The 25,574-nt window shown below is 35.8% G+C and overlaps 1 protein-coding gene across 1 annotated transcript in view; it reads right to left on the bottom strand.

Moving 5' to 3' along the window:
- Positions 1–25,574, bottom strand: part of HMCN1 (hemicentin 1) — a 470,019-nt gene that overhangs the window by 102,615 nt on the left and 341,830 nt on the right. The window contains 14 exon segments of the mRNA XM_030936855.1: positions 1,185–1,463; positions 2,333–2,430; positions 3,040–3,223; positions 3,451–3,575; positions 11,271–11,430; positions 13,429–13,578; positions 13,929–14,060; positions 14,198–14,279; positions 14,566–14,768; positions 14,883–14,996; positions 15,763–15,924; positions 19,513–19,609; positions 21,072–21,259; positions 24,223–24,336. Coding sequence (XP_030792715.1) covers positions 1,185–1,463; positions 2,333–2,430; positions 3,040–3,223; positions 3,451–3,575; positions 11,271–11,430; positions 13,429–13,578; positions 13,929–14,060; positions 14,198–14,279; positions 14,566–14,768; positions 14,883–14,996; positions 15,763–15,924; positions 19,513–19,609; positions 21,072–21,259; positions 24,223–24,336 — 2,088 coding nt within the window.

The following is a 25,574-nucleotide window of genomic DNA, read 5'->3' as shown; positions in this document are numbered from 1 at the left end:
ATCCTTGCATCCCTGGAATGCAACCCACTTGATCAGAGTGAATGATCTTTTCAATATACTGTTGAATTTGGTTTGCTAGTATTTTGTTGAGGATTTTTGCAACTATCTTGAAAAGGGATATTGGGTTGTAGTTTTCTTTTGCCTCTAAATATCCTGGAGAACTTCCTTTACTATCAGCCTCCATTCTATGGAAATAGCATCTACTCCAGAGAATCATTGTTCTGTTTCCCTCTACAGATGAAACTCCTTTTAATCCATCTGGAAAGCAACTAATTTGGTTCAATTTAATCCAACAAGTAACACATTAATAGTCTCTAATGTATTAAATGTCATGCTAAGCACTAGGAATGCAGCAATAAGAAGACATCTGCCCTCATAAAGCTTAACTAGGGATGAAGCAGAATTTTCGGGTTACACAAATAATTAAATTTTAATAGGTGCTCTGAGAAAGATTATGACACACTCTGACACATATGCTAACTTCCACCAAACCAAGACTCTTGCCAAAATTATTTTTGCTCTTCTCTGTAGGGTGTATTTTCTGCTATGTAAGGAGCATGGGGTCTCACTTGCTTCATAGTGAAAAAAACAAACAAAATGCCAAAAGGTCTTGGTTATTGAAATAATTCATTTCATTATCTTCCTTTGTCTTCCAAGATTAACATTTTTTACTTCAAAGAAAAGTGTTTTCTCTTTAAACTGTTGCATTTAGAACACTGGAATACGTATTTTAAGTATTTAAATGCACACAAGAATAAATAGAACTAGACTATTTGAAATGATTATTCCAGCTATAATCTATAGACTGGATCATGTAAAGGCTGGGATAATATATAATAGTATACATATTATGCTTTTTCATCAAATTTCTATAATCGGATGTGGTTTCAATTCTTTGCAAAAGTTTAAAAAGCTACTTATCAATGGGTTATAAGATTTTATCAATGAATAATGTTTTACAAGCTGGAGTTTTCATCTCTTCAGAGAGATAAAGAATACAATTTAAATTTAACATGCTTCAGATGAGAGTAAGTCAAGGTGAATTATAAAAGAAGTAAAAATGCAATAAAATTTGTTTAAAAAATTGTCTCATAGCAACTGATTCTAAGAATTATACTTATTTACTAAATATTCACTATCACTTATTTTCCAGTTATTCTACATTGACCACAATATTTACATACCTAGGACCTTGAGGATAAAGTGCTTGCTGACTTCTCCAGCTTCATTTGAGGCAATGCAGGTGTACTTTCCTGAATCTTCAGTCTCTGCTTTGAGGAGCTGCAAGACCATTCCATGGGTGCTGACTGTCAGATGGGCATCAAGCCCCAGAGGCTGGCTATCTCTAAGCCAGGCCATACTGGGAGCTGGGGTTCCATGTGTAATGCATGCCATAGAGGTGGAACTGCCTTTGAGAATTGTGATTTCCTCTGTCCCCATTGAATTGTCCATATTTGGTGGGGCTACATAGAAAACAACATGGGCAAAATTTGGATGTCTATTGTAGTTTGAGATCAATTTAAATTAAAACATTTGAATAATTCTATAATGTTTCTGTGGTTGATAAAAATACATACTTTAAAATTGTGTAATTAAGGACTTTACAATAAAAATATCTATTAGGAATGCTAATTATTAACCTTCCAAATATTAGCAATAAAACTTAAAAATTGTTTTCTTACAGAACACACAATGTGTTTTAAATTTTGGTGATTTTTTTAACTTCTTCGGTCCATCTCTTTAATTTGTTGTAATGTATATAATAGTTTTAGTAGTATTCTTTTAACTACTTTATACAGTATAAATAAAACAATATCAAGTTATAGAGTAAGTCATTTGTAGATTACAATAAAGAGTTACTTAAATGAGGTGTTCTTGGGGATCGAGAAATGTGGATCAGCAAACTTCAATATTTCCAAAATGGAAGGTATTGCGTTCTCTCCATATATACACATACACACACAAGCATATATGCACATACATCCATTCATAGTTCGAATACTCTAAACAAGCTGCTAATATTGTTAAAAAAGTTTTCACTTTTTCTTTACATGAAACAACTGGTGTCATGTCTGGATTGAAATGCTATTTCAAAAAATTAGACTTGATTTATTGCAAATTTCTAGATCAGTATTTTGACAAATAGACAGTATGGTCCAATAATATGGACCCCTTGGAAGAAAATACATTCTCTAGTCAGTAAGATCCTATTTCACTAACCTTTTTGATAAAATCAGATTTCTAAATCTCTGAGGAAGTCAGTTTCTGAAGATAAGTCTGTTGTTTAATACTTGACATAATAAAGTAATAGGGTCATTTCTGTGACACATACCAAACACTTGAAGACTGTAATGCTTATTGTCCACCCCAGCTCTGTTGGCAGCCACACAAGTATACACAGCAGCATCAGACACCTGAGCTCTCACAATCCTGAGGAACAATTGATCCAACATTTCATCACGTGATCGCATGCAACAAATACACATAAAATAATTATGATTTATAAATAGGCTATAGGTGGTAATTTACGTTGGGAAATTTTAATTATGAGGCTTATAGCCATCCATCACAAAATATAGGGGCCTCAAATGCAATTTATTCTACAAAGTTGATTAGGCAGTGACAATAAACCACTGGAAATACAGCACAATTTAAGAGGTGAATATTTTTCAAATATATATTAATAGAGAATACTGCTAACATGAAAATCACATTATCATAGTAGGCATCTTCCTACTACCTTGCCACATAAAGTTTTAGCTAAAACAGTAATTCCTGGAAATACATATGTGATAACAAACCTGTCTATAAAAGAACACTTTACACATTTACTAAAAAATGAAAGCAATTAAATAAGGATAAAAAAAATCATTTCAATTGTATATTTGTTGTCCTCCCTCTACTAAAAATATACTTAAAGGGGAAAAAAACTGTAAAGGCTTAGAAAAAAACATTTCTTCAACACTGTTTAAATGAAGGAAAAGTCTACAATCACAGTTACTTCATCTGTTTAGGAAATCAGACACAATAAAAGCTGACCTGATAACTTGTCCTGCTGCCAGTAACCGGATATGGGAGGAGAGAGGCAGAGGAAGTCCATTCTTCAGCCAGTTTATCTGTGGTGGAGGTGTCCCTGTGGCTCTGCATTCAATATTTATTGAAGTATCCACTAAAGTCATTAGTTTCTCTGCTTCGTCTTTATTACCCCTAATTGTAGGTGTAACTATGTCGAGGAAAAAGTGAGAGAAAGGGAAAAGAGATGTATTATGTATTACTAGTTCAAATAATTTCAACTACAATTGCTCTTATTTCAAAATTGTATCCCAAAAGGAAATAACGGAGGGATCAAATTTAAAACTAAATGCTCCAGACACCTGCTGCTGGACCTTCACTTCTACTGGTAGATTCTTAAGGCAGCATTATTAAAAGAGGGGGATATTTCATATTTACCAAAGACATTCAAGTTAAAAATTCGGTCTTCTTCTCCAGCGGGATTAGTAGCAACACATGTGTATTTCCCCGTGTCAGACGTAAGAGCTCCATAAATGTTTAATGTGCTGCCATTTGCACTCACTCTATGGAAAAGATCATAACAGAGGGGCTGAAATGAGTTTGAATCTATTTCACTAAGTACATGAAAGCCTATTAAAAATCAGTTACTGAAAGTGATGGAAAATTCAAGCAACCAACTGAAATTCTAAAATAGTGAGTCTCATATCCACCACTTCCTTATGAGAAAAAAAGGAAATGAACAAAATCGAGAATGCTTCTCTATTCAAATCACAGGCAAAGACATGTTTTTCTCAGAGATAGAATACTGTATTCTTAGTTATCAAAAAAAAGTTTGAATTCATGTTATACAAAATTCTGGCATGAAAGTTGAACACTGTTATAGACAATGAGAAACTGAAAAAATTACACATAAAAATCTAGTATTAGAGGGGGGCGGAGCAAGATGGCCGAATAGGAACAGCTCCAGTCTCCAACTCCCAGCGCGAGCGACACAGAAGACCGGTGATTTCTGCATTTTCAACTGAGGAGCGCAGCCCATCGCCAGCAACGGATCGAAGCTGGTCAGAGAATGACTTTGACGAAATGAGAGAAGAAGGCTTCAGTCCATCAAACTTCTCAGAGCTAAAGGAGGAATTACGTATCCAGCGCAAAGAAACTAAAAATCTTGAAAAAAGAGTGGAAGAATTGACAGCTAGACTAATTAATGCAGAGAAGGTCATAAACGAAATGACAGACATGAAAACCATGACACGAGAAATACGTGACAAATGCACAAGTTTCAGTAACCGACTCGATCAACTGGAAGAAAGAGTATCAGCGACTGAGGATCAAATGAATGAAATGAAGCGAGAAGAGAAACCAAAAGAAAAAAGAAGAGGCCGGGCGCGGTGGCTCAAGCCTGTAATCCCAGCACTTTGGGAGGCCGAGACGGGCGGATCACGAGGTCAGGAGATCGAGACCCTCCTGGCTAACACGGTGAAACCTCGTCTCTACTAAAAAATACAAAAAACTAGCCGGGCGAGGTGGCAGGCGCCTGTAGCCCCAGCTACTCGGGAGGCTGAGGCAGGAGAATGGCTTAAAACTGGGAGGCGGAGCTTGCAGTGAGCTGAGATCCAGCCACTGCACTCCAGCCTGGGCGACAGAGCGAGACTCTGTCTCAAAAAAAAAAAAAAAAAAAAAAAAAGAAAAAGAAAAAAGAAGAAAAAGAAATGAACAAAGCCTACAAGAAGTATGGGATTATGTAAAAAGACCAAATCTACGTCTGATTGGGGTGCCTGAAAGTGAGGGGGAAAATGGAAACAAGTTGGAAAACACTCTTCGAGATATCATGCAGGAGAACTTCCCCAACCTAGTAGGGCAGGCCAACATTCAAATTCAGGAAATACAGAGAACACCACAAAGATACTCCTCGAGAAGAGCAACTCCAAGACACATAATTGCCAGATTCACCAAAGTTGAAATGAAGGAAAAAGTCTTAAGGGCAGCCAGAGAGAAAGGTCGGGTTACCCAAAAAGGGAAGCCCATCAGACTAACAGCAGATCTCTCGGCAGAAACTCTACAAGCCAGAAGAGAGTGGGGGCCAATATTCAACATTCTTAAAGAAAAGAATTTTAAACCCAGAATTTCATATCCAGCCAAAATAAGTTTCATAAGTGAAGGAGAAATAAAATCCTTTACAGATAAGCAAATGCTTAGAGATTTTGTCACCACCAGGCCTGCCTTACAAGAGACCCTGAAGGAAGCCCTAAACATGGAAAGGAACGACCATTGGTCGTTTTGCAATGGCAGTACCAGCCATTGCAAAAACATGCCAAAATGTAAAGACCATTGAGACTAGGAAGAAACTGCATCAACTAACGAGCAAAATAACCAGTTAATATCATAATGGCAGGATCAAGTTCACACATAACAATATTAACCTTCAATGTAAATGGACTAAATGCTCCAATTAAAACACACAGACTGGCAAAATGGATAAAGAGTCAAGACCCATCAGTCTGCTGTATTCAGGAGACCCATCTCACATGCAGAGACATACATAGGCTCAAAATTAAGGGATGGAGGAAGATCTACCAAGCAAATGGAGAACAAAAAAAAGCAGGGGTTGCAATCCTAGTCTCTGATAAAACAGACTTTAAGCATCAAAGATCAAAAGAGACAAAGAAGGCCATTACATAATGGTAAAGGGATCAATTCAACAGGAAGAGCTAACTATCCTAAATATATATGCACTCAATACAGTAGCACCCAGATTCATAAAGCAAGTCCTTAGAGACTTACAAAGAGACTTAGACTCCCATACAATAATAATGGGAGACTTCAACACTCCACTGTCAACATTAGACAGATCAATGAGACAGAAAGTTAACAAGGATATCCAGGAATTGAACTCATCTCTGCACCAAGCGGACCTAATAGACATCTATAGAACTCTCCACCCCAAAACAACAGAATATACATTCTTCTCAGCACCACATCACACTTATTCCAAAATTGACCACATAATTGGAAGTAAAGCACTCCTCAGCAAATGTACAAGAACAGAAATTATAACAAACTGTCTCTCAGACCACAGTGCAATCAAACTAGAACTCAGGACTAAGAAACTCAATCAAAACTGCTCAACTACATGGAAACTGAACAACCTGCTCCTGAATGACTACTGGGTACATAACGAAATGAAGGCAGAAATAAAGATGTTCTTTGAAACCAATGAGAACAAAGATACAACATACCAGAATCTCTGGGACACATTTAAAGCAGTGTGTAGAGGGAAATTTATAGCACTAAATGCCCACAAGAGAAAGCAGGAAAGATCTAAAATTGACACTCTAACATCACAATTAAAAGAACTAGAGAGGCAAGAGCAAACACATTCAAAAGCTAGCAGAAGGCAAGAAATAACTAAGATCAGAGCAGAACTGAAGGAGATAGAGACACAAAAAACCCTCCAAAAAATCAATGAATCCAGGAGTTGGTTTTTTGAAAAGATCAACAAAATTGACAGACCGCTAGCAAGACTAATAAAGAACAAAAGAGAGAGGAATCAAATAGACGCAATAAAAAATGATAAAGGGGATATCACCACCAACCCCAAAGAAATACAAACTACCATCAGAGAGTACTATAAACACCTCTATGCAAATCAACTAGAAAATCTGGAAGAAATGGATAATTTCCTGGACACTTACACTCTTCCAAGACTAAACCAGGAAGAAGTTGAATCCCTGAATAGACCAATAGCAGGCTCTGAAATTGAGGCAACAATTAATAGCCTACCCACCAAAAAAAGTCCAGGACCAGATGGATTCACAGCTGAATTCTACCAGAGGTACAAGGAGGAGCTGGTACCATTCCTTCTGAAACTATTCCAATCAATAGAAAAAGAGGGAATCCTGCCTAACTCATTTTATGAGGCCAACATCATCCTGATACCAAAGCCTGGCAGAGACACAACAAAAAAAGAGAATTTTAGACCAATATCCCTGATGAACATCGATGCAAAAATCCTCAATAAAATACTGGCAAACCGGATTCAGCAGCACATCAAAAAGCTTATCCACCATGATCAAGTGGGCTTCATCCCTGGGATGCAAGGCTGGTTCAACATTCGCAAATCAATAAACATAATTCAGCATATAAACAGAACCAAAGTCAAGAACCACATGATTATCTCAATAGATGCAGAAAAGGCTTTTGACAAAATTCAACAGCCCTTCATGGTAAAAACGCTCAATAAATTCGGTATTGATGGAACTTACCTCAAAATAATAAGAGCTATTTATGACAAACCCACAGCCAATATCATACTGAATGGGCAAAAACTGGAAAAATTCCCTTTGAAAACTGGTACAAGACAGGGATGCCCTCTCTCACCACTCCTATTCAACATAGTGTTGGAAGTTCTGGCTAGGGCAATCAGGCAAGAGAAAGAAATCAAGGGTATTCAGTTAGGAAAAGAAGAAGTCAAAGTGTCCCTGTTTGCAGATGACATGATTGTATATTTAGAAAACCCCATCGTCTCAGCCCAAAATCTCCTTAAGCTGATAAGCAACTTCAGCAAAGTCTCAGGATACAAAATTAATGTGCAAAAATCACAAGCATTCTTATACACCAGCAACAGACAAGCAGAGAGCCAAATCAGGAATGAACTTCCATTCACAATTGCTTCAAAGAGAATAAAATACCTAGGAATCCAACTTACAAGGGATGTAAAGGACCTCTTCAAGGAGAACTACAAACCACTGCTCAGTGAAATAAAAGAGGACACTAACAAATGGAAGAACATACCATGCTCATGGATAGGAAGAATCAATATCGTGAAAATGGCCATACTGCCCAAGGTTATTTATAGATTCAATGCCATCCCCATCAAGCTACCAATGACTTTCTTCACAGAATTGGAAAAAACGGCTTTAAAGTTCATATGGAACCAAAAAAGAGCCCGCATTGCCAAGACAATCCTAAGTCAAAAGGACAAAGCTGGAGGCGTCACGCTACCTGACTTCAAACTCTACTACAAGGCTACAGTAACCAAAACAGCATGGTACTGGTACCAAAACAGAGCTATAGACCAATGGAACAGAACAGAGTCCTCAGAAATGATACCACACATCTACAGCCATCTGATCTTTGACAAACCTGAGAGAAACAAGAAATGGGGAAAGGATTCCCTATTTAATAAATGATGCTGGGAAAATTGGCTAGCCATAAGTAGAAAGCTGAAACTGGATCCTTTCCTTACTCCTTATACGAAGATTAATTCAAGATGGATTAGAGACTTAAATGTTAGACCTAATACCATAAAAACCCTACAAGAAAATCTAGGTAGTACCATTCAGGACATAGGCATGGGCAAGGACTTCATGTCTAAAACACCAAAAGCAACGGCAGCAAAATCCAAAATTGACAAATGGGATCTAATTAAACTAAAGAGCTTCTGCACAGCAAAAGAACCTACCATCACAGTGAACAGGCAACCTACAGAATGGGAGAAAATTTTTGCAATCTACTCATCTGACAAAGGGCTAATATCCAGAATCTACAAAGAACTCAAACAAATATACAAGAAAAAAACAAATAACCCCATCAAAAAGTGGGGAAAGCATATGAACAGACATTTCTCAAAAGAAGACATGCATACAGCCAACAGACACATGAAAAAATGCTCATCATCACTCGCCATCAGAGAAATGCAAATCAAAACCACAATGAGATACCATCTCACACCAGTTAGAATGGCAATCATTAAAAAATCAGGAAACAACAGGTGTTGGAGAGGATGTGGAGAAATAGGAACACTTTTACACTGTTGGTGGGATTGTAAACTAGTTCAACCATTATGGAAAACAGTATGGCAATTCCTCAAGGATCTAGAACTAGATGTACCATATGACCCAGCCATCCCACTACTGGGTATATACCCAAAGGATTATAAATTATTCTCCTACAAAGACACATGCACATGTATGTTTATTGCAGCACTATTCACAATAGCAAAGACTTGGAATTAACCCAAATGTCCATCTGTGACAGACTGGATTAAGAAAATGTGGCACATATACACTATGGAATACTATGCAGCCATTAAAAAGGATGAGTTTGCGTCCTTTGTAGGGACATGGATGCAGCTGGAAACCATCATTCTTAGCAAACTATCACAAGAAGAGAAAACCAAACACCGCATGTTCTCACTCATAGGTGGGAACTGAACAATGAGATCACTTGGACTCGGGAAGGGGAACATCACACACTGGGGCCTATCATGGGGAGGGGGGAGGAGGGAGGGATTGCATTGGGGAGTTATACATGATATAAATGATGAATTGATGGGTGCTGACGAGTTGATGGGTGCAGCACACCAACATGGCACAAATATACATATGTAACAAACCTGCACATTATGCACATGTACCCTAGAACTTAAAGTATAATAAAAAAAAGAAAAAAAAATCTAGTTATAAACAATACCTTAATAAAAACAGAACAGGATCATTTGAATTGTGACAACAATTTGGTATCATATGTGGTTATATTTTGCAAACATTTTTTCTACAAATTACTAAATAAAGCTTTTCTTTTGAATTACATAATAGCAAAAAATAAATATACAATGAGATCATTAAAGATCTCTGAGCTAAGATGATTTCATTATTGGTTGTCTTCACACACCATTAATTCCAAATCAAAATTTTCCCGTGTTTTTGGTAGAGATTAAATTGCCATCTACAGTTGTACAATAGTGATTTCATTAGAATCACCCTGTGTCAAAAGTAAAAGCTCCATTTCTATTATATCTTGTTATTAAATGTTTATTGAGAGCTATATTATTATCTGGGATATAGTTGTGTTTTTTTTTTCAAAATAAAAATTTTTAAATTGCATGAGTTTAATTAAATTAATAAGCAAAAAGCAAGTTGCTGTGATCAAACAAAAGTAGTACACTGACTTTGGAAAAACTATTGTAGTTGATTGACAAACTGTTCTACGTACAAATCTATACATATTATGGAATGAGTGAATAATAAAGATATAAGAATAAGTAAATTTAGAATGTTAATGTAGGAGAAGGAATGATAGACTCCAAATTCCTGGCTACAAATACTATCTTATATAAAAGGTCTTATCTTTATATCCTTTATAAAATCTTCAGATGCCATCAAAATATGGTCTGAAATATGGCAAATACCAGCTGATTTAACAAAACAATTAAATATTTGTTATTTACTCAAAATGTTCACACCAGAGAAATAAAAGTTAAAATGTATCCTCTAAAAGACTAGAAATTTTAATACACAATGAATACAAAGAAAATAACATTATCTCTTTAAATTATATATATTCCATTTATTGACCAGAAAATATACTCCAAACCCTTAAATTTACATATTGGTCCAAAATGTTAAAGTCTACAATACATGTAGTTAATGCCTACTTATGCATATAATTAATCTGGTGTAGGTAATGGGATTTTGTGATGAAGCAATCTAGTACAATATCAAATTCCAGATTGTCCTTCCAAAGGAATTTGTTGTTGAAAGTAGGAGGAGGCCCTTACCACATTATTATTCCATCTCTATGTGGTTTGTGGCATGGGTAACAAGTGCCAGCTGAAAATGGGATTTGGACAAACCACTATGAGAGTTATGACATTATCTTATATTTTCTCAAAATGAGCCAGTCAGGATAGCATGTCCAAGTCTATGTGGTTTGTTGCATGGGTAACAAGTGTCAGCTGAAAATGGCATCTGAATAAACCACTATAACAATTATGACATTATTGTATCTTTTCTCAAAAGGAGCCAATTAGTACAGCATGTACACAGTTTGGTTGTTTCAGCATACAAAATCATATCTAGAATTATTGATGAATCATTTGTGAGATAAAGTTGGTTTGGCATTTGCAGGAAAGAACTAATTATTTTTATGGCATGGGCTTTAGTATAACCATTCTGAAATTACAAGAATAAAATCAGCAACAGTTAACATTACAGTTAATGAGTTAATTAAAGTTAGTCAAAGTTAATGAGTTAATTAACATTACAGAGTTAACAGATAAGAAACATACACAATTCTGAGTGATTCTCTAAGGAGAATGTCTATGTCCAGTTCTCGAAAGTTTTTGTTTTGTTGTGAACATAATGATAGCTAAGTTCCAATGGGATGGAATTTAGTATTATTACTCATGTGAAATCTGAAGCATAAAGCATTGTAGAAGGCCTTACAATTTATAATGGAAAGGTTGTTTTTAAACATACCGGATTCTTTCTGTTTCACCACTAGCTACGGGCTTTCCATCTTTAAGCCATTGAATAAGTGGAGTAGGAATGCCATTTGCATTGCAGACCAGCTCAACATTTTCTCCTAGAAGGACACTGACATCACTTGGAATTTCAGCACCAGCAACACTTGGAGGAACTTTGGAGAAATAATTAGGAATTTCATTAACAAGACACAGGATATAAATTCTAATAAATATAACAGAGTCATAAAACAATATGCCATTTCTAGTTCATATTCTTTGTAGATTATGGTTCAAGATCAAACTGTTGTTATCTTCATGAATTACTTTTAAATGATGAAGTTAAAGGAACTCTTCAATATTTCTGGTGCATTTGTAAGTTGATATAATTATTTAGTCATAGAGGCTAGTGATAGAGCTACCTCATGATCACCCTTTCTGGCCAAATTAAATCACTCTTAGATTAAATCCTCAATGGATAGTACAGTTAAAGAACCACAAGCACATAGGTAAGGCAGCCATGCATTTTTTTTGTGTTTTTCTTTTGCTCTTAATTCACTAGACTTACAGACTCTGTCTTATAAAACCTTGGCGTAAAGGTCTGAGGAAAGTATCTAAGTTGGTTATTTCTTTCTCCATTATTGAATTTAATTATTATTTATTCTGAAAAATGGATAGGTTTATTGTAGTTCTGAAGAGCCAATAGTTTCTATTCTCTTTTTCTAGTCATCTTTGGTTTTCACTTTGATTTCACTGAGAAATATTGTGTAATAAAAATACTGCCAATGGTATCAGATAGAAACATGTTTGAATTCCTATTCTATATGATGATAGTGATGTGCAGAAAGTAGTTGACACCAGGTAACAAAGCCAATTTTGTACATGTTTTCCCCACTCTGTGTTCAGTAACATCCCTTTGGGAGGTTGAAATCTTGTATATATAAGATCATGGTGGGAATATTTATACCATGGACACTGGCAAACAATTGGCTATGAATCATAATCTTTTTGTCTGGAGAGACAATTCTTAAACATTTACCAGCACATCACTGAATAATCTCTATAAATCTAATTTTAGTCATTCAGAAAACAATAATTATACCACATTTGCAGAATTTACAGTACTAAAGAAGTTGAGTCAATAAGAACATTAGTAATAAGAGACATCCTAAAATGAGTATCTAATATACAACAAGCACTTGACTAGGTCCTATATGCATATATTATTTCTAGTTCTAAGACATAATAAAGTATATAAAAATCTGGTAAAATGTTTAGTTCTACCACATATCTCATGAATTGCATCTGTTATTATTAATGCATTAAACATAATTAAATATGCAACTTCTGATACTGAATCTCTGACTAGCTGTTTTTCCTTTAGCTTCTGAAATCCCAAAGCATCACTAATCATCACAGAAAGACCTACTGATAGCTGTGAAATTAATTCTTCTAATTGTATTTTTTTGGAGTTATCTTTAGCAGAGCACACAACAGATACATAATATTCATAATAGAATTCATAATTTATGAGAAATTATTTCCCTAATAAGACTGTAAGAAAAAGTATTTCAACTCAGTTTCAAGTTAGACTTTCATTTCAGTTTCAATACTGAGCCAAATGTAATAATCAGAGGTTTACTGAAAATCAAAAGAAAACAACTTGTCCCTGAAATGCTTAATACTATGTTGGAACATAGTAGGCATTAATTAAATATTTGATGAACTGCTCCTTATTATCATCTTAAAATAGTATAAGATTCATCATTCATTAAAATTTACCTAATTTACCTGTGGTCAGATCATCATACAACTTCTTTGTTATCTATACCAATGAGAACAGATCTATAAGCTTAGCATCAAAATAAATCATACCAGTTTAAAATAAGTATAACTCCGTAGAATATATACTATAGAAAGATAATAATGGAAGTGGAAATGGAAAATTGGAAAAAGTAGAGATTACCAAACTTCCACTGTTCTTTTTTCCACATTTATGTCCATTTCCATGAAAACAGAATCTACTGGTAAATACAAGACAGAAAACTGATGATAGTTTTTGATGATCTAAAGATATGTTGAATCAATTACTACTGATCCCTTTAAATGTAGATTTTGTACTATAAATGGAATAACAAAGAAATTGAAGATAGATCACAGTGGATAATACATACCTTGAATTGAAAGAAAGTAATATTTCTGGGCTCTTCCCTCCATATTTGAAGCAATACATGTATAGTTTCCACTATCTGAACGCTGGGACCGGGCAATCTGGAGTTTGCTACCTCCAGACAAAATATGAACTTCTAGTGAGTCAGAATTTTCTAGAGGTAGAAACAAAGCACAATAAGACATTTAAAAAACCTTTAACTGCAACATCTCTAAAATTCATGATAAAATGTCTTGCTTTATGTGATAAATGTATTTCTTAAAAGTTCTCCGAGTGTACTTTCATTTTAAATGAGTCTTTTTAAAAAAAGAAAAAAATTCTTTATAAAATGACTAATCATTTTACGATGAGTCTATTTTATAAATTTGTATTTCAGTGCATTAGGCTTCCTGAACTAAACACCCCTATGAGCATGGTACTTAAAATGTGCTATTTTTAAAGTCTAGAGAATTAAGAGTAAAAGAAAAAAAATACACACACACAAAAAATGCACAGTTGACTTACCTATGTGCTTGTGGTTCTTTAACCATGCTATCGTGGGAGGTGGGATCCCAGTGGCATCACATGTTAACGTCACAGGATTGCTGATTGTCTCCACAATCACTTCTCTTTCAGGTCCTTCAATACTGGGTGGCACTGTAAAAAAACAACGACAACAACAACAACAACAAAAAACAGAAGAAAATTATTTGTCCTCATTAAGCTAATTTGGAACACTTTTTTTCATTTGCATATCTGGGGGAAAAAGAGTTGTATTAGAGGCAAATGCTCACCATATACATTGAGGTGGAAATTTTTATCATCCCGTCCTGCTACATTTATAGCTCTACATACATACTGGCCTGTGTCAGATACCTAAAAGAAAAAGATACTATTGTATGTGCTCCATTAAGTTATAGATGACCAATCATACTGTTTGCGTTTAGATTAAATCATCAGTCATCTGTATGCTCAGTGCCCCAGTTCTAATTGCCTTCCGCAATGTTGCTATTTTTTATAATAATAGTCAATGGTATTCACTATGTATTTTTTTAATGAAAATCATTTTTCACTGTAGTAAAAGGGAATGTGCAACTTCCAAGCATCTTTTCCACCGCCCCACCAAGGTGTCATGACACTCAAACAAGAATAAAAGATGCACCTCAGCTTTCTTAATGTGTAGCATTTGTCCATCGGCTAAAATCTCCACATGAGTAGATTCTGTTATCATCCGCCCATTCTTATACCAAGTGATGACTGGAGGTGGGACAGCGTTCGACTCGCACTCCAAAGACACAGAAGTTCCCTCTCTTACATTAACTACAGAAAGAGATTCACTGTCATGGTCTTTAATGCTCGGGGGCACTGAGGGAAGAAAACAGAAGGATTTTTTTTTTTTTTTCATTAAGGTGCTCAGATAGAAAATATTGAATACCAGTTTTAAAATAAAAGAATTTTATGAAGAGAGTAAAAACAAACCATAAACAGTCAGGGAAAACTTTTTCTTGCTTTCGCCAGCTTGATTGATAGCTATACAAGTGTATTCACCACCATCTGATACCTTGGCCCGAATAATTTGTAGAGTTCGACCACCTGTAGACAAATAGAATGCAAATTGTAGAGTGGTATCCAGGTTGTTCTAACAACTATTTTACCAATCAGATAAGTAGCAACATATATCCTTCCGCTTAGAGTAAAATTTATAGAGAAGTCTTCCTATTTAAAATAAAATAATTAGATCAGTTTTCTTTGATCTTTCCTTTATTATTCACATAGTTCCTTATAAAGGAATAGATTCACAGAATTTTTCTCTCCAGCATCCAAACATGGACAGTAAAACTGTTTGATATAGGCTCTGGTGAGCAAATAGTAATTGTACTATGGTCAAAATATGTTAAGAAGTGTTTTCTGGGTTTAAATTTCCCACAATGCTGAGGTGTCCTATCTATCTATCTATCTATCTATCTATCTATCTATCTATCTATCTATCTATCTATCTAGTCTAGTCTATCATCTATCCTTAAGGAACTTTAGGATTGATTTAAAACAACCAGCAGATGTATCCAATGAAAGTACTATTTGCCATCTACCACTTAGTATTACTAGGCCATTCAAAGCTGCTCTCTTTCTAAATTGTATTATTTCTTGAAGGAGACTTTGTTATTTGTACATTCCCACTAATATCAGAGAAGTCTACACAATCTTACCTTAATGACCCCAAATGGGCAAAGAGAGGCATTTACTGTGAATAAATAAATGAAGCACGAAAAAAGTTTGGAAAGAGACTAATTTGAAATGCCATTTGTATTAAAATAAAGATGAGAAAATTTTGCCTACTTTATAATAAGAAGTTCCTTACCAGGCACAATGAGAGCATTTGTGCTCAGCTCGATGGGCTGTTCATTCTTGAGCCAGCTGAGGTCAGGAGGTGGAAAACCAGAGACCTCACAGGTCAAAGAGATGAAATTGTTCACCACGACAGTAAGATTTTCAGATTTAGGACCAATGACACTTGGAGGAACTATAACAGTAAATGTATTAAAAGTGAAAGCAGGTGTTATCAACATAGATTCCCATTTACTAAATATAAATCCAACCACTGTACTCTTCTAAAGGACTGAGTTAATTATTCTGTTCATTATCTAGCTGGCTGTCTTAGAATTTCCTAATGACTTCATCAAACTCACGCTGGAGTTTATTTTTCCCAGTTGAAAGAGAGCACCAGAATTTTCACAGACAGAATTATTCTGCATTTTGTTTGTAAAACATAGTTGACAATTGCTAAGATAATTTTGTCAATGTACAAAGGAGACCTAATGTGTTTTTTATTAAGTATATTTGAATAATCTTCTTTTTTTTTTTTTTTTTTTTTTTTTTTTTTTTGAGACGGAGTCTTGCTCTGTCGCCCAGGCTGGAGTGCAGTGGCCGGATCTCAGCTCACTGCAACCTCCGCCTCCCGGGTTCACGCCATTCTCCCGCCTCAGCCTCCTGAGTAGCTGGGACCACAGGCGCCCGCCACCTCGCCCGGCTAATTTTTTTTGTATTTTTAGTAGAGACGGGGTTTCACTGTGTTAGCCAGGATGGTCTCGATCTCCTGACCTCGTGATCCACCCGTCTCGGCCTCCCAAAGTGCTGGGATTACAGGCTTGAGCCACCGCGCCCGGCCTGAATAATCTTCTTTGAAATATTTTATTTTTACTTCAGTGCTGTAGAGAAGGAGATAATGTAAGAATTTCAATATTAAAGAGACAGGAGGAGCTGGTGGGTTTTTTTTTTTTTTAGGAGATAATGGGGCAGGGATCTAGAGTCAGGTTAGACTTTGGCCTTTGGAAGGTAGAGCAATGCATTTCTCTTATTTTAACAAGAAGGAAGAAAGAAATGGTAGGAACAGATGTGGTCAGTACTCTTAATTTGATGGTAGGAATTTGAGGTGGATTTCTAGAATATGCTTTCTCTTTTACCTGCAAAAGAGAAGGTGAAAGTGTTAATATTTACCGAGAGAAAGTGAGAGGGGGCTGTTATGAACTGACTGTTTCTGTCCCGGCAAATTCATATGTTGCAGCCCTAAGTCCCAGTGTGGCTGTATTTGAAGATGAGGCCTTTAAGGAAGCAATTAAGGTCAAATGATTCCTTAGGATTAGTGTCCTTTAAGAAGAGCCACCAGATAACTGGCTGTCTCTCACCAAGCATGCTCAGAAGAAAGGCTATGTGAGGCCACGTGAAGACACAGCAGGTGTCTGCAAGCCAGGTGGAGAGCCTTCTCCAGACACTGAACCCTGCCAGTACCTTGATTTTGGACTTTCCGGCCACCAGAACTTTGAGAAAATGAATTTCTGTTCTTTAAGCTACACAGTGTCTGGTCTTGTTAAAGCAGCCTGAGCAGCCCAAGACAGCGGCCCCTTGATGTTTTTGAGGAGGGCGTGAAGGTTTAAGAGAATCACTATAGTGTAGAGACAAAACGACAAGTCGCGATCAGCATGGAGAGCTCAGTTCAAGCTGGTACTATGAATTTACAATGACATCAGTATTCCTGACTTCAAGATTTCCTTCAGCCATGGTGAGCTACCTAAGTGCAGGTAGCGTACAGATGTGGAATTTAGTGAGAGGCATTAGAGAGAAGCAGGTATAAAACTTACAGAATAAAACTACCTGCATTAAAATCCTAGTGCAGCATTTGCAAGCTGTGTAACTTTGAGTATGTTACTTAATCTCATTGAGCCTCGCCTTTTTCACCTCCAAGGGAGGCATAAAATGGTAGCAAGCACATATGGTTACTGAGATAATGAAGTGAAATAACCTATATAAAACATTTGGCACAGCACCTGGTAGGTTTCAAGCAGTCAGTTTGTTGTCCTTGTTGTTATATGCAGATTTGAGCTTTTCCTGAGCAAGAGTGATCAGAAGCCACGGGCTAAGAGAAGTGATTGAAACGCTGTTCCACAAAAATTAAGCTGGCTAGGAGAGAGTGAAAAGAGCTAAAACCTAAGATACCAACAGACTGAAGGAGTACAAAGGAAGCAAGCATAGTTGTAGAGGGAGATAACAAATGGTATTGTTTTGCATGAAAATAATTTACATTATTTCCCCTCAAATGAATTTTCCAATATTTAAGTAATGAGTTCCTGATTGCCATCAGGAACTGAAAACATCATTAACTGGTAAAAGAAGAAACACATTCCTGAACTCCAATCCTTAGTAGTAAAACACTAGTGACTATTTCCTCACAAGTCACTGTCCCACTTCAGGTGTTTCTACTGCACATTGCAAAAAGACAACGATTATGAAAAATATATAATAAACATGCAGAAAACATTTATTTAGCAACTACCACAACTATAGACACCATTCTAGGTTTACAGAGACCAAGATAAGTAAGATATGACCATCTGCCTAGAGCACTTACAATAAAGTTATGGGGTAGAGGCAAAGATACAGATATATGAAGATAACACAAGGCAACATATGGAACTGTTACAATTGGGGTATTTACAAGATGCTTTTTTGTCATAGAGAAGGAAAAATGAAATTTGCCTTAAGCAATCAGGAAAACTAATCAGTATTTTGTTTTCCAATATTTACTGCACTTTACAGATTAGAATGTGTGCTTTCACAAAGATTATGTTTGTTTAATTCATTCTTCCTGAGAATTCATAACACATGTGTTCCTGCTCTGGTTAGATTATCCATTCAAAAAACTTCAAAGACACTTATTAAGTATCTACAGTGTGTTACTCACTGTGCTAAGTGCTGGAATTAAAAAGATAAAAGTGTTTCAAATATCTGTTACATAAACACCAAATACTGCTAGATACCAATACTCACTACATATCACACCAAAGAAGAATATTTATCATGCTACATAAAAGTGCTTTTGAAGGTAGAAATTTTTTGTGACATTTCAAATTTCAGTTACTTCCAAAATGAGCTAGAATTTTATGTGTGTATTACCTATGTAAAGGAGATCTTTTATAATGATTATTCACCATTTCCAATTTAATATTCTGGAAGCACCAGCATCTCACAAAATAAAAACTCCTCTTTTGCGGTAGATATTCAACTACTTTGTTTTTTAGCAAAAAAATGGTATTTATAGGGTGTCTAGCATGTATTTAAAAGAGTTTGATGAATCATTGAGGTGTGCTGGTAGTTTTAAAGGAATTATTTAACTCCACAAAGTGACTTTTTCTTCTCCAGGGAGTATATTAGTTACTAGAGGACATAGCTCAACATGAATTCTGCACTTAAGGACAGAAACCAGTCCCAATCAGAACTAGTGGATACATTTTTATGAGTAAAAGACCTGTATTTGCTTCTAACTTTATAAACTTGTAATCATTAATATTTTAAATTGTTTTTCCTTTCAAACATGCAGGAGTAATTATTTTCTCTTGAGAGACTGAAGTAATATAAAAACTGTCTTCCTGGAAGTTTTATACTTTATAAATCATACTAGCCATCATGGAAAGAAAGAAGAGAGGGGATTGAATGAGTACAGGCTCCTCACATTGTTTAAGTCAAAAAATACAAAATAAGCCTACATAATCTAAAACAGAAATTTTCTGCTTTTCCAGGCATACCCTAACAGATGGTTTTGGAACAGAGTTCTTACCATTAACATTGAGGTTAAAATATTTTTTGGCACTCCCAGCTGTGTTCTCAGCAACACACACATACCTGCCGATATCTATTATTTGAGTATTCAGAATCTAAGGGAAAAATGAAGAAATTCCAAATGAAATTTTGAATAAAGCAACTTGTCATATTTTCCTACTTTTTAGAATAATATATTATTTCTACTTAATACCAGATAGAAAAAAATGTTGTACATACTAGTGCCGATGCTAGCTTTTAGTAGGTAAATCAAATAAATATTTACTAAGATTTCTAATCAGGAAAGGTAATTCTATACATATTTGTGGGATATTGACTAGAAAAAATGTCCCAAATTATTCTCCCATTTCCCTCTCTCTGCCTCTGGCATTGTGACTTTGACACCCCTCCCATCAGGAAGTAGAATTTGTTGGTCTTATGACTGGTTTTGGTCAACAGAACGTGATGGAAGTGACAGTCATTTCAAAACTGAGGCCTATTCACTTTTGCTTACTCTTTCGGAACCCTGCCAGCACCATGTGAGGAAGCCAGGGTTAGCCTGCTGGAGGGTGGAGATCACGTGGGGAGGAATCATCACAGTTTACTGCAACTGAGGTCCCAGATATGTATGCAAAGTCAGCCAAGGCCACATCCGGAAGAATCATCTAGCAAACCAGCAGGCTTGTGAGCTAAATAAATGCTTATTGTTTCAAGTCATTAAGTTTTGGAGTGGTTTGTTTTATGCAGCTAATACAACAATTATGTTTTCTTCATTTTATTACATAGAAATTTCTATCCATCTATATATCTTTTGGACTTGGACACAGAACCATTGAAGTATTTGGTAGAGGCTATATGATTATCACATGGAAACAGTCACAATATTTAGAAGATACTTTGAAAATTTAAGGTTATTTATAGGTAATAAACCTCATTCTCTTTTGAATAAGGAATTCCATGAGATATGTCCTATGTTGGGTACACTGATGGTTATGCTTGGATTCTTGAGCCAACAGAATAGTATTTATTTTGCTCAAAAGTAATTTATCAGATTGTATCCTAACAAAAGAACTGGTATTATTTCTATAAGTGCCTTTCTTTCAGGACATGTGAAAAGAAGAACATGGACACACAATTGGTAAACGACAATCCAGGATATTTACGTGATCTTCATAATTTTTACTATTATCAACATTTTACCTATATACAAATTTAAATCTATAGGGAACTTTCTACCATTTAGAATTTTACCACCTGAAATATATAATGGAAAGGATTGCAATAATGATTTGTTTATAACACAATTTTTATCACAAAGACCATATTGTAGTCAATTGAGGTGTGTGTGTGTGTGTGTGTAGAACATTTCTGGAAAAAGCCACACAAAACTATTAACAGTGGTAATCACTGGTAGTGGGAATAGAATGAGGAGGAAGAATTTTATTTCATATACCTTTGATGGTTGGTTATTTTTATAAATATAATATAAGCTAATAACATTATTTTTAAAAGTCAAAAACAATTATTACAAAATGCAAAGTCAAATAGCTCTTTTTAAAATTAGATCTTTACTTTTACCTGCAGAATTCGTCCATTAGATAGAACTTTATGATGGTCATCTTCTAGCAAGGGCTGTCCATCTTTCTGCCAGGAATTCCTTGGTGCTGGGCTGCCACTGGATAAACACTCCATCAGTGCACTCTTGTTCACCAGCACGGTGACCTCTTCAGGGAGATCACTATTTGCTCCCTTGATAATTGGTGGCACTAACAAAGGATTGCAACAATGGGATAAAAAATGGGCAACAGTCTTTTCTAAATTATGCTAATTTTCTGACAACTTTAAAAAGTTTGGGATAATAGAGAAGCAAAACTTGAAGGAGAAACCATGATCCCCAGGTAACATTTTGTACTAATAAATTGGGGTGGTGAAAACAGTATTTGAATTTGACTTTATTCTCTTCCCTCTCTTCACTTATGTTAGACTAATCCCTCAGATAGTATCATTCCCATTTAGCCCAGTCTCAATTCTTCTCCAATATATCTTTTACTTCTCTCTCAGCCCCTCCCACTACACCTTCTGGGTTTTCAAGCATACATATAAGAAGCATCTGTATAAATAGATATTTAAGTCTATATGGTTATCCAGAGGGGACAGATAAATTACACCCTTTAAAGTGTATTTGAAATGTTCAGATTTGGCCTTATTTGGAATGGAATTGCCTGGGCGATTCAAAGTATATTTCCCAGCTTCAGCACTGGTGGTATCAGCATCAGCATCACCTGGGAGTTTGATTAAAAATGCAAATTCTTGGGCCCCAACTAATTCAATAGGCATCTCTGAGGAAGGGCCAATAAACCTGTGTCTTAACAAGCTTTTCAGGTGATCTTTATGTATGCTAAAGTTTGAGAAGTCTCACTCTAGATTTTTCTACATGTGTTCATTCTTGCTTAAAATAATACTGTATAATCCAGCTATAATTAGTTATGAAAAATCACGTTACCCATAGAATTTCAAAAATGAAAATGTTAAATGAACTAGGAACACATGTTGGCTGCTTTGGTAAATGTAGAAACTGATTTTTAAAATAAATAATCATTTTTGTTTTGAAAGCTTGGTTATTTTTCTCCCACTTTAAAAATATGCCTTATCTTTAGCAATCAGTAAAGACTGCAAGTTTGATGTAGATGCTATCTTATGGTATCTGGTTTCCAACAACTAAACTGAAAGTCTGTAAAGAAAATACTCAATGCCACAAAGTACATAATAGAATTTTAATGTTATTTTGAATGCTTACTTTCACATTCAAAGCTACATGATTGATTTTACTATGCTTCAGATAATGTAAAAGGTATAATTTGAACTGCAGATTAATAAATAACGAACTTGAGTTTTAGATTAAATGAGACTATCACTACCCAATATCAAGAAAACTAATCAAGAGCTGAAGCATTAGGAGGGCTAGGAGATTCAGGCACTGACATGCAGAGGCCCCCACCTCAGCTCTTTGCTTCCACCTGCTCCAGCTGCCACACCCTACCAGTTGGGTTACACCACTCAGAATTGTTCTCAGTGGCCGTCCGTGCACCTAGGAGGTGAGCAGCAGACATGAAACAGCCCTAATTCAGAATTTAGGGGCCAGTTAATTGTTCTTTCTTGGTTCCACCTTCTAAACTCATCTCCAACTTGTTCGCTAACTTCCTAATTGAAAATAACAGCCTGAGGCATGAATATCTACCCTTGACCATCCAATCCCATAGTTTCATTTCAATTTCACTGAATCACAGTGTTTCCCTACCTATATTATCAACTCCTTCTACTCACCCTAAATTAAACTCTTTCCAAATTTAGGTCTGTAAGGTACATGGATGTGTTTGGTCAAGGAATAGGCGGAGGCAGACATCCAGGCCTGCATGACTCAGCAGGATTGATGTGCAGGCACACACCTCCACTTGTTATACAACCTGTTTGTGTAAGTTCATACATGGCTCTGAGCCACTATTGTCTATAGAAGATATAGCTGCCCTGCAGCACTGTTCACGGGGCTCGGTTTGGCATGGCATAGCATGGCTTGACATGGCTTGCATGCTCCCAGAGAGAGAGAGAGTAACACTACTGACCACTGTAAGGGAGAGTCAGGCTCCTTTAACGCAGGCAGGAACCAGCTCATCCCCAGAGAGAAAGAGTTAAGCTGCTAACACTGCAAGAGAGTGCTGGCCTTGCAGGCCAGCTATACAGCTATGCATGGGAGCTGGCTGCTGAGAGGAGCCACAGAGGTGGAGCAAAAAGCCAAGATAAAGGCGGACAGTGTAAGAGAGCTAGTGTGAGAGAGCTGCTGATGAGAGAGCTGCTAAACACAACTAGAGCTGGGGCTGGAACCTGACCCCAAGCAGGACATATGGCATAGTTGTGAATCTGACAAGGTCAAGTTAAGCCAGGTGGTCCAAGATATTCCTTCAGTGTCCTTGACATTGTCAGCATTGATTTTTAATTGTCATCTCCTCTCTTTTCCTTGTAACTCTCTCATGAACTTTAAAATCTATGTTAACTGTTATGTCACTTATCTTTTCCCTTACAGGAACAATACTTCTTCAACTCTCTGTTCATGTATTCAGATGGTGATCTAGTTCAAGGATGAACACATGAACTATACCTTATCAATCAGAACATTGCAACCTCTTGCTCTCTGTGATTGGCTCTGGATGGATAAGTGATTCACACTTGGCCAATGAAAACCTTGGAAATTCAATTCTAGGGCTTCAGTTGTAAATACTAGGAGAAAAACCTTTCATTTGAATGTGGAACTAGGAGGATGCAAGCCTAGAGCTGCTAGAGGCCACCTTGCTATCCAAGGGGATCCCCCTCCCTGAGAGTGACATGAATAAAGAAAAGCAGAGTCAAGAGACAGGTAAAGTCTGTTGACCTCTTTTGAACCACAGAAGTCAGACATGACTGTAGCCAGCTCTGTTTTGGGACTTTTCTGATTCATAAGTCAATGAATTCTTTTTTTTTTTTTTTTTTTCATTTAAGTCAGTTTGTTTCTTAATACTTCAAGAGTCCTGACTAATGTGCTGTCAGTATGTAGAAGATAATTACCTCCTTCAGAGAACTATCCGTTTCTGGTTATCTTTATAGTCTCAAAAGTGCTTAGTGTAACATCCTGCAAACATTAGTTCCTCAAAAATACTTTTCAGTAAAATAATGAACAATAAACAAAAGAAAAACTCACCAAGTACACGGACATCATACTGAAGGGAATCTTCTCCAGCCTCATTAACAGCCACACATGTGTATCTCCCAGCATCTTCTACTTTAGCCCGAGGAATCTGCAACACTCGCCCTCCTGAAAATAATATCCCACTATGTTTACTGCTCTAATCTTAGAGTGAACAGAAGCCATAAACAGAGATACAAATTTTGCGGTCTAATGACTGCCTTACATTTTCTTTCAAGGTTCCTGTTTCATCCAATGGTTCAGTTTTAATCTCAGATACCACTTTTACAACAAACACTGCATTATTAAAAAGTGACCCAACATATGAATCGGATCTCCTGAGAAATGAATAGCTCATGTAGATTTTCCTAGAAGGGAGACTGCTACTCTATGTGCTTCATCATGTTTCCTAGGCAATGTTACTATGTAGTAACTTCTTGCTTTTATAGTTTTGAACACTTTTAATGTAAGTTTACACCATTTGCTGCAAGTACTTGTTTGGGAAAGCAATATCCAAGGATGTAAAAGTATAAAGTGTACTATTTTACATACATTCTTATGAGGATAGCTGTGTATTTTTAAATGTCATGTAGACATAATTTCAAATTTAGAAAAAAAAGTTGCAATAATTATATAAAGACTTTTACTCATGTTCACTAATTATTTATATTTCACTCCATTTGCTTTATCTCTCTCTGTCATATGTATATAATCTTTTTCTGAACCATTCAAGAGTAAGTTGGAGACATGGTGCCCTTTCACCCCTAAAATACTCATAAATCCATATTTCATAACAACAAGGATAATCCCTTATATAACCGTGTTATGATTAAAAACAGAAAATTTAAAATCAAAACTATTGAATCCACAGTCCATAATCATATTTCATTATTGTTGCAATAATGTTTTTTTATAGCCATTTTGCCCAAACCCAGATCTAATTTAGGATCACATATTAGAGTTACCATGTCTACTTAGTCTCTTTTCATTTTTATTTTCAGGATATTCTTTTATTTAATTGGGGTCAAATTTATATTCAATTACTTAATGCACTGACCTAAAGTGTACAATCTGATGAATTTTGACAAGCCCTGTATATTTGAATGCTTGTTGAAATTAAATAGAAGCCTTGAAAATATTATTCCATAACAGTTTAAACATCTTTGCTATCAATAAACCAGGTAACAATTTAAATATTTGAAACTAATACTCTTCCCTATTTATGATAGGTGCATTTAATAAACTGAGTAGTAGTGATCTGTAAATATATATTAGCATTTCTGTTAATTATATATATAAACCAAACTGATTATCTTATTGCACTAATGGAGAAATGGAGGCACAAGGAAGCCAAAGGACTTTGTTGT

Source organism: Rhinopithecus roxellana, chromosome 8 (genome assembly GCF_007565055.1).
Source record: "Rhinopithecus roxellana isolate Shanxi Qingling chromosome 8, ASM756505v1, whole genome shotgun sequence".
NCBI lineage: Eukaryota > Metazoa > Chordata > Mammalia > Primates > Cercopithecidae > Rhinopithecus > Rhinopithecus roxellana.
The sequence above is the reverse complement of the archived record's forward strand: the minus strand, read 5'-3'. Positions and strand labels throughout refer to the sequence as shown.